Source organism: Seriola dumerili, unplaced genomic scaffold, assembly GCF_002260705.1.
Source record: "Seriola dumerili isolate Sdu_G_001 unplaced genomic scaffold, Sdu_1.0 BDQW01000291.1, whole genome shotgun sequence".
NCBI classification, from domain to species: Eukaryota; Metazoa; Chordata; class Actinopteri; order Carangiformes; family Carangidae; genus Seriola; species Seriola dumerili.
In genome coordinates, this window is record NW_019174546.1 from 3,129,656 (window position 1) to 3,140,614 (window position 10,959).

The window sequence follows — 10,959 nt, forward strand, 5'->3', positions numbered from 1 at the left end:
TGGATTTATAGTTTTGATTTAAGGGATTATGGCACCTTGTTAAAAAATGTAACTATGTTTGGTCAACTTTGGCGGCTTGTGTTTTCTCACAAGTTAAAGAAAGGCTCAGTCACTTCTTCCCTCTTCCTTTAACCAGCAGAGCAAAGCACACCGAAATCACGGTTTTCTGTCACAGTGAATGAAAAATCTTTAACATTTCACATCAGCAGTCTCCAATTCAGTAAGGAGAGGAGACAAACCTTCCTCTGTGTGGACAATGTAATACGACCTGATCATGTACAATACAGGTCTCAAGTGTTGCAGTGGTACCATCAGCAAAATCTGACGTTGAACTTTAAATCAAAGCTTGACAGCAAGTATAAATCCCCCTTCACTCAAATATGGGTTTTGCTTATTATTATTTCACTTGGACATTTAAGCTTCATTGTGCAAAATGGTGAATGTGTTTGAAAGTTTGACACTACATGTGTTGATGGAAGGGAGTTTCTCTGTGTTTTCCTAAGTGATTTTATAACATTTTAACACTGGTAATTAGTGATTATCATGAATTACATGATGTCACTGTTAACTCTCTGCTTTTAAAGCCTTTCATTTGCATTTAAGGATTCAGATCAATTCCCAGATTTCATCTTGATTTCTGGAACTTCCTTTGACAGATCAAGATTCAGAGATAGTTGATACATATAGATGTCTCTAGAAGAAACTTTATTTGGCACATGATTTGCACGTGTACATGATGAAGTCTGATTGGATTTATTAAATAAACATTCAGTGCAGTAAGGAAAAACTTTGCTCTCTTCTATCCACGCTCATTCATTCAGTTTGCATGGTCCAAAGCCAAAAATACTTCACACAGCTCTTCACACTGTAGCATCATATACCTTTAATGAGGTTTCTTATTAACATTTAATTCACTTGAAATAATGCCAGTAACCTGCTCTCCTGTGTGCCTGTGAACTCAGTCATCATAACATGTAATATGTAATGTATATGTTTCTGTACATGTGTTTGCAGTGTATGAGGAGGACGAGTGGGAGGTGGCCAGAGAGAAGATCAACATTTTGAGGGAGCTGGGTCAGGGCTCCTTTGGCATGGTCTACGAGGGCATCGCCAAGGACATCATCAAAGGCGAGCCGGACACACACGTCGCGGTGAAGACGGTGAACGAGTCGGCCAGTCTGAGGGAGAGAATCGAGTTCCTGAACGAGGCGTCGGTCATGAAGGCCTTCAGCTGCCACCATGTGGTAAGGAGACACAACATCTTTTGCAAGAATTCATATTGTACATAGAGGATAAATCATTGGAGCAATCGTCATGGTTGCATAATGTGATCGAACTATACTGAAATGAAAAACTCCTCGTCCTCGTCTCCCAGGTGCGTCTGCTGGGTGTTGTGTCCAAGGGCCAGCCCACCCTGGTGGTGATGGAGCTGATGACCCACGGAGACCTGAAGAGCTACCTGCGCTCGCTGCGACCTGATGCTGAGGTAATGAGTTTACAACAGTCAACCCTGCATCACAAAGTGAACTTTAAGTGTTTGAATTGTGCCCATAGTTTTTTTTTTTAGGTTGGATTGGACTTGTAATTTGGTTTCATGAGTTGCTTGACATGAAAAATAAAACAGAATTTTCTATATGAGCAGATCGTAAATCTAAAATCTCTTCTTGTGTCCCCTAGAACAACCCCGGGCGTCCACCGCCCACTCTGAAGGAGATGATCCAAATGGCTGCTGAGATCGCAGACGGCATGGCTTACCTTAACGCCAAGAAATTTGTTCACAGGGACCTGGCAGCCAGGAACTGCATGGTAGCTCACGATCTTACCGTCAAAATAGGAGGTACGTTTTTATTAAACACAACAGACACACAGAAGTTGATTTGGTTAAAGCCAAGACATGTGGGATTTTTCCTGGACACATCAGTCACTGTCCCGTCTGTGCAGCCCCTCAGTGGCTTCAACACCAGTATTTAGATACTGACACTGAAATCTGTAGGAAAGTTGAATAAGACACATTCAAAGACACCAAGCCAGCGCATGTTTGACTGTAACTAACTTAATTCATAACTTTCATCTTTTCTTCCCAGACTTTGGTATGACGAGAGACATCTACGAGACAGACTACTACAGGAAAGGAGGGAAAGGCCTGCTGCCTGTCAGGTGGATGGCACCTGAGTCTCTGAAGGACGGAGTCTTCACTGCTCATTCAGACTGCTGGTCAGTGACACTTCTAACTTCAGGTTTATGTGTTGCTATAGGTGCTGTGCATAGTATGTATAGGTATGAGTGATAGTCAAGTATTACCTAAAAGTAAGAAAATGAACGTGGAGCAGCCGGATGTCAGGAAATCCGGTTTTGTTTAGCAGAAAATTTTATCATGGTTGATGTTTCTAAATCTATAAGCAGCTCCTCAGTTGCAGCTTCCTTTTAATACAGTACCATTCTTCATACTTTACACACACATAGTAAGTGATAAGTTGATCAACACAAGAGATTAATCTTCTGAGTCCAGACTAGAATAACAAACAGTAAACACGTTACAAATTTTAAAATGTGAGACCAGAACGCTTGTGTGCAGCTAACCTGCTTTTTCATCCAACGTTGTTTACCAGCAGTGCAGCCGCCGCCTCTGCCCTTGGCCTACCTGTTCATTGCATCAAGTGTTTACAGACAGATCCACTCTTGTTAGGTGTTTAATTGGCCTGTCCTCATTCTCCCTGTGTCGCTGTTGTTGTCGTTCCTCCTCCTGTTTGCCAGGTCATTTGGGGTTGTGCTGTGGGAGATCAGCACGTTGGCCGAGCAGCCGTACCAGGGCCTGTCCAATGAGCAGGTCCTTAAGTTTGTCATGGACGGAGGTTACCTGGACCGACCGGACAACTGTGCGGACAGATTGTAAGTACAAGAGCAGGGCTACATTTGATACGGACAGAAAACACAATAGTTGTGTTGTTATATGTAAATTATTTCTAACCTGAGTCAAGTCGGTTTGTTTACATAGCCCACAATCCCAAATTTGCCTCAGAGGATCTTGTAAGTTGCACTAGAGTTGCAGTAATTAGTCTATACATCAATTAGCCAATTGGCAGAAAATTATCCTGCAATGATTTTAATAATAAATTAATTGTTTAAGCCTTTTATTAATGAAAAATGTCAAACTCTCTGATTCTCTGCTTATCTCTGTTTTGACTTCTTACTGTAAACTGAACATCTGTGGGTTTTGCACTGTTGGTCGGACAAAAGACATTTGGAGACATTTTTCATGGTTTTCTGACATTTTATAGATCAAACAATTCATTGATCAATCGAGAAAATAATTGAATCTGTGATAAGAAATATTGCAACAAACAGGGAAAACAAAAGAAACCTTAGAGAGAGCAACAGAGGGGGGGTCACTCTTCAGGATGGACAGATGTAATGCAGTGTCAATTCATAGTCATAGTTAAAAGTGGTGTTGTACAGGATTATATTATATTATATTTTATATTATTATCTGTTCCTCTCAGCCCCAAACCCATTCATTCTTTTTGAAAATGTAAATCTTAAATTTCCGTTTTCGTTTTTCTTTAATGGCAAAGTAGTTTTGTAAAACACCTGGGCTCATTAGTTTTAAGCAAATGTTACTGAAAAACGAAAGACCGCTTTGTGAGTGGGGACTACATTTAGTGGTGGACTAATACACAAGTGGGATTTGTTGGCTTTCAGAAAATGTAGAGTATCAAGAACATGCATTAAGTACTTTATGATAGAAAGACATTAGTATGGTGAATAAACAAAAAATTTAGACATCAGTATCATTTAACTGTGATCGCACTCTCCCTGTTTCTTCACCCAGACACAACCTGATGCAGATGTGCTGGCAGTACAACCCCAAGATGCGTCCCACCTTCCAGGAGATCATCGAGATGCTGCGCGAGGACCTGCATCCTTCCTTCCAGGAGGTCTCCTTCTTCTACAGCGAGGAGAACAAGCCGCCCGAAAGTGAAGATTTTGATCTGGACATGGAAAACATGGAGAGCATCCCGCTGGACCCGTCGTCCTACTCCCACAGGGAGCAGTGTTTGGACAGGGACGAGGCCTCCTCCATGGGCCTGAGGGGCAGTTACGAGGAGCACCACATCCCATTCACACACATGAACGGGGGAAAGACCAACGGACGAATACTGGCCCTACCACGGTCCAGCCCCTCCTAACATACTATACACATCCCGTGCATACACATCGATGCTATAGATTTAAATATATTTTTGTCTTTTGTTGTCATTTTATATAGATCACACTTTTATCACACTCTCTTCAGAAGCCCCTCAGTGTAAATCTCAGGACCTTATTTTTCTCCTCAGATGCCACAAATACACACTACAGCAAGTCCACATACGGACACAAGAAGACACTTTTTTGTATTTAAGGATGAATCTCCTGCGTCTCTCTTGTTAATGATTGTAGTTTATATACTGTATATATATATTGCCAAGTTTGTGCTAGACTGGGTGGATAATGGATTCAACTGTGAAACAAACTCTTGACAAACAAGAAGGCTGCTAAACCCACTGTCCCTCCCTGAGTCCAGACTGTGTCCCTGCCCCCTACTTCAACAAAAGGGTTCATCCCTGGGTTGCTAAGTTTTGAAAAAAAAGTGCCCTTCTATTTTGTCTGTGGCCTACATCAGTTGTCATGGAACTGTGTCTGAATCTTTGTACGCAAGTGGATGACGAACTGATGAAATGAAAGACTTTGGGAACTCTCTGTTGGATGGTCGAAGACGACCCATCCTTGAACAAACTCTTATCCACTGGAGAAGCTGGTTGAAGTGGCTTACCTCCTCACACTCTGCAGTATTCCAAAATGGCTCACAGGATAAACACAGGACTTTTGTCGGGTTATATTTTTTTAATTTATTTACCTGTCTTTCTTTTTTTTCTTTTTTTTTTCCTTTTTTGAGTTTTCACATTTACAGCTGAAGGATATTTAAACTGTTTTCAAAAACATGTTGGCGAATGAGTTCCTCAGATTGACCAATAGCTGCTTCTTTGGTATATTTTAGTGGGTATAGAAGATAAAATATATAAATATATATATATAAATATATTATTGATGTTTTTGTACATAGCTGATATGTTGTCATTCTTGAGGTATTTCCGGTCATAGAAAATGTTTTTACATGTTAGTCTCTTATGTTTATTTTTTCTAATCCAGAAAATCATACTAATTAGCTTTTTTGGACTCATGATCAACCAGCAGCACTTGGTCTTTTTGCTATGCGATGCCTGGGAGAAGCATTTGGCGTCTTCAGCTTAAGATGTCTGCCCATCATATCAAGATCAAATAAAATAGTGCTGTAAATAATGCAGCAAGGTGCATTCATGAAGAGGCTCTGGCAGTGCTTCTGTTATTTTCCAGATGGTGATGTGTTTCTTCAGTGAATACTGTGTCTATGTGTTTATAGAGGGAAGTTGGTTTTCTCTCATTGAGTAGGACATGGAGAGGCAGGGGTTTGTTTCCAACAGATCCAGCCATGCAAAAATGTAATATACACACATTCAAGTCAGTTTACATACAAAGTAGAGCCTGGCTGATGTGGGATTTTTGAAGCCTGTCCATATTTTGATATTTGAGAGTAAAAAAGAAATACAGTTACACTATGTTTTGGGAGTTATTCCTCTTTTAAACAATCACTTAAAACTACCCCTTAAAAAAAAAAAAAAAAAAAAAAACATTTAGCAATGATCCCTCAAATTTGGTTAAGAGTTGTGGCAGGTATGTACAAACTTTTACCAGAAATACAAATTTTAAAAATATGATAAAGAAATGTTGGGTCAGACTCTAGTGTATTTGGGTTTGACAGAGAAGTGCTGTAGTGCAATGATGCCACCTACTGGACAACAATGATATGGAAACTACCCTGGCTCATCACGAACTCTACACTCAGTAGGCAGTTTACTGGGTGAGGTATAGTGAGGATGCAGTACAAGGCGAGGCAAAGGCCAAGCTTTCCAAGGTACCAGAAGGTGACAGAGAAATAGGATTTCAGGTCCAGAAAATAAATGTCCCATTCCTTTCCAAAAAAGGTTTAACATATGGACAAGACCAAAAAATGTGTGTATAAATGTTCGACACTCCCTCCAGCAGGAGTGCTGTGACCCACGTAATTTGGATTTCTGGTTGGGGGATAACAAAGAAAGCAGTTCAGCAGTTTGACCTTTGTGGAACTGAAATCTCTTTACCTCTTCCAACCATATTTACATTGAAAAAAACAACCTGTTGATATTGAAGCTGGAGTATTTCATTAACTTTACTGGGACAGCCCAATACTGACTGAAAAGGTATGTCCATTAAAGATATTTAGAAAGACAGGTAATCTTTAAGTTAAGGTAGAACAATGTTCTGGGGTACATTGGGGGATTTGCAGCTCGTTTCACCTGCCCAGTGCAGTTCAGGTAAAGTGAGGACCATGTCTGCCATTTTATCATTGTTGGATTCATTTTACATTTATCAAAAGTTCTGCCACTTTCCATTCCTCTGGATCAACCACCTCCGCTGCCAATATCCACACTGCTTGGAGATGTTTCACATCACCTGTTGCACTATGATACATGTCAGTCTGTTCCAATCATGAAACACAACCTGCATTTAGTATGTACTTGTTCAAGTAATTTAGATTCTACCAAATGGGTTAATGTCAGGACAAGTAGGTCTGTACCACTTCATATTTAAAGCCAGTCATTTCAGAGAGGCCAAAGTGAACCACCAAACCAGTCTTTGAAAGTATGGCGATTGGCTGACAAAACATTCTCAGCACAAGGTGTCCGCTCAGTAAATGTCCAGGAACTTTCGACTGTATCACACAATCTTCCCCAGTAGATAGTCACTTGAGCACTTGAAGGACTCATGGTCCATGCTTGCTTCAAGATTCAAATCGAAAGTTCAGTCATAACATTGGAAACAGAAGTTGACAAAACATTCTTACCAAAAGGTCCACTCTTTTTACTCATGACTTCCTGAGTATTGTAACCAAGTACTGTACTCAAGTACAGTTTTTTTGGTGTTTATACTTGAGTATTTCCATTTTGTGCATTCATATACATGTAATATTGTAGTTTTTGCTCCACTACATTTATCAGATACAGTTACTCCTTATTTTAAAAAATAAAAAGAGATCATCTTAAATCTTGGTCACTTTTCAAATGGTTCAGGTATGCACACAACCTGAAACACAGTAATCAAAGTGAAACAGGTTTGTCATTATCAAGGCCACAAGCAAAATAAATGGCTGCTTAGGGCCCGAGCAGCCAACAGGGGGCATGTTTTTATGCCTTACTATACTGACTTTTTATTCCTTACTATACTATGATGTTTTTATGACGTACTATACTGACATCTTTATAGTATGACTTTTTATGCCTTACTATACTATAACCTTTTATGCTTTTTATGCATGTGGCAAGCTTGAAGTTCCTTGGCATCCACATCTACGATGATTTCTCTAAACACAACAGCGCCTTTACTTACTACGGAGCCTCAGGAAAGCTCAACTGTGTCCCAGGATACTGGTGGACTTCTACCGCTATACCACTGAGAGCATAATCATGAACTGCATCTCAGTGTGGTATGGCAACTGCTCCGCATCAGACCGTAAAGCACTCCAGTGTGGTTCCCACCATCGAGAACATTTACCATAAACTGTGCCTGGGTTAGGCGAGGAACATTATTAAGGATGTCTCCCACCCTAACCATGGACTTTTCACCCTCCTCCCATCTGGCAGGCATTACAGGATCCTTTGCTCCCGCACCAGCAGGTTCAGGAAGAGCTTGTTCCCCGAGGCTGTGACCCTGCTGAACTCCACAACACCACTCCAATAGCATCATTGCACTCATTACTGCACTGTTTACAGTACTTTTATGATGATGTTATTTGCACTATTCATATTTTGCACAGACTAAACCACCTACACTTCTAATGATGTTCAATAATGACATGTAACCAACTGTACATAATTATATTTGTATATATACTCTACAGACTCTGCATATAACTTAATGTACATATGCTGTTTATACTGCATAACATCACATCAAAACTCTTTATTATCTAACTCTGTCCACTTCTCTGTACAGATGTATTTAAATTATTTACATACCACCTCTCACTGAACATATGGTAGTATATAGCCTCACTTATGCTGTAGTACTTACTTTTTAACCTGCACATATCTGTAAATAATGCTATTTTACACTTCTGGTTAGATGCAAACTACATTTCATTGGCTTGTATCTGTACTGTGCAAAATGACAATAAAGTTGAATCTAATCTTAGTCTGAGTTTTTATGTATTACTATACTATGACTTTATGAATAACTATACTGTTACTATGACTTACTATACTATGATTTTTTATGCCTTATTAAACTATGACTATGACTTACTATACTATGACTTTTTATTCCTTACTATACTATGACTTATTGTACCATACTATACCATGAACTTTTAAGCCTTAGTATCCTATGACTCTTTATTTCTTACTATAATGTGACGTTTTTATGTCTTACTATACCATCACTTTTTAATGCCTTACTATACTATGACTTTTTATGCCTTACTATATTATGACGTTTTTATGCCTCACTAAACTATTACTATTTACTATACTATATACCATCACCTTTTAATGTCTTACCATACTATGTTTTTCTTACAAATTACTATACTATGACTTTTCTATGCCTTAATATACTATGATGTTTTTATGCCTTACTAAAGTATGACTTTTTATTCCTTATTATACTATGACTTTTTATGCTTTATTATACTGAGTTTTTATGCCTCAGTATGCTATGACTTTTTATGCCTTACTATGTCATTTTATGCCTTTCTATACTATGACTTTTAATGCTTTACTATACTATGACTTTTTAAGCCTTACAATACTATCGCTTTTTATTTCTTATCATAATATGACATTTTTATGTCTTAATATACTATGACTTTTTTATAACTTATTATACCATGACTTTCCCTGCCTAAGTATATTATGACGATTTTATGTCTTACTATAATATGACGTTTTACGTCTTATTATACTATGACTTTTTCATGCTTTACTATACTATGACATTTCTATGCCTTACTGAACTATGACCTTTCATACCTTACTATACTGACTTGTTATGCCTCAACATACTATGATTTTTCATGACTTATTATACTATGACATTTTTATACCTTACTATACTATTACTTTTTATTCCTTACTACACGATGACCTTTTAATGCCTTACTATACTATGACTTTTTTATGCTTTATTATACTATGATGTTTTTATGCCTACAATAGTATGACTTTGTGATGGGGAATGGAACCTCAGGCCTGAGGCCTTTCTTTGTGGAGCTTGCATGTTTTCCCTATGCCTGCATGGGTTCTCCCCGGGTACTCCGGCTTCCTCTTCTTTCCAAAGACATGTACATTAGTTTAATTAACGACTGGAATGCCTTACTATGATGTGACTTTTTCTGCCTTACTATACTCTGACATTTTCATACTTTACTATATTATGATGTTTTTATGCATTAAATAGTATGTTTGTATTTTTGTCCTTTTCTTCATAAAATATCATTTAATTCAACCATACATGTCTATCTTTTATATTTCCATAGACTATATAATGAACATATACTGACAAGCTTCAGGATGGATATATATATATATATATACAGACATACTAAAATACATGTTTGTATTAGCCAGGCATATATATCAATATATGATATTGTTCCAATATCTAACAGGATACACATGTAATTTTTACGTACATAGGTTATACTGTATATACATATATGATTTTACTTCATATGTTCATATATTTCATATATGGAAATTCAACACATGCACATATATTGCATTTGCGTACGGGCGTTTTTTAATGTCAGTTCAGATCTTATATGTTAATAAACTGTTTGGTTGATGTCGATCTCAATAAAAAGTCAATCTCTGTTTTGGAGGGGTGGCGGGGTTGTTGCATCCCTACTGATGTTGAGACCAAAATCTACGCCCTTGACCAAATCAAATTCTGCTCAAGGCCCCATAAAGGCTTGGGTCAGCTCTGGTCATTATCACAATACAGTGATCGATACAGTTATACAATAACATAGGAGATAGTTTAATTATTTTTAGTGGAGGAATGTAACTAAGTATATTTACTCAAGTACTATACTTCAGTGGAATTTTAAAGGTACTTTTCAGGAGAAAATATTGTACTTTTTACTCCACTACATATATTTGAAAGTTTAAGTAAATAGTTACTTCATGTATTCAGATAATTAATATAAAATATAATCACCAAATAAATTCTGATGTATTGTTACGGATTAAGCTATCAAGTTATACAACTAGCTATAAAAAGTAGTTAAAATTAGTGCCACTTCTACAGGCTGCAACATTAAAGTGATGCTTAAACATCAATGCATCAAAAACTATACAATATATTACTCTGAAATGTGTGATTTTGTATGAATGTGCTTTCACCTTTTGATGCTAATACTTTTGTACAATGCAATTCTACATTGTTGTATTAGTACTTTTACTCATCAAGTAAAAGTTCTGAGTTCTTCTTTCAATGTTAAACAATTGCAGTATTGCAGCAGAGCATGTTGGGTCATACTGACAGAGACATGGCATGGATGCCTAGTGGCTGCATTCATTTAAAGGCTGTTTGAGGAGCATACAGTCTTGCTGAATGAATTTACGGCATGTGTTGCATTGAACCAAATGATTCCCACAATGCTTGGAGGGGGGGGCCTATCCAGAGGAGGCTGGGATTTCTTTCTTAAACACCCTCTTCCCTCCCCTCAGCTCCATTTCCATCTACTTATGCACTTGTTCCGCAAGAGGCATCCTCACTGTCTCTCCTTTCAATTGGAAGTTTTAGAGAAACTTTGCCTGGAAATAGTAGACATTAAGTCGTGCT

The 10,959-nt window shown here is 38.0% G+C and overlaps 1 protein-coding gene across 1 annotated transcript in view; it reads left to right on the top strand.

Moving 5' to 3' along the window:
- Positions 1-5,358, top strand: part of LOC111231251 (insulin receptor-like) — a 52,471-nt gene extending 47,113 nt beyond the window's left edge. The window contains exons 16-21 of the mRNA XM_022758290.1: positions 1,015-1,244; positions 1,376-1,486; positions 1,678-1,837; positions 2,085-2,214; positions 2,755-2,889; positions 3,830-5,358. Coding sequence (XP_022614011.1) covers positions 1,015-1,244; positions 1,376-1,486; positions 1,678-1,837; positions 2,085-2,214; positions 2,755-2,889; positions 3,830-4,187 — 1,124 coding nt within the window. The 3' untranslated portion in view covers positions 4,188-5,358. The remainder of the gene's footprint in view (positions 1-1,014; positions 1,245-1,375; positions 1,487-1,677; positions 1,838-2,084; positions 2,215-2,754; positions 2,890-3,829) is intronic.
- Positions 5,359-10,959: the final 5,601 nt, after the last annotated feature.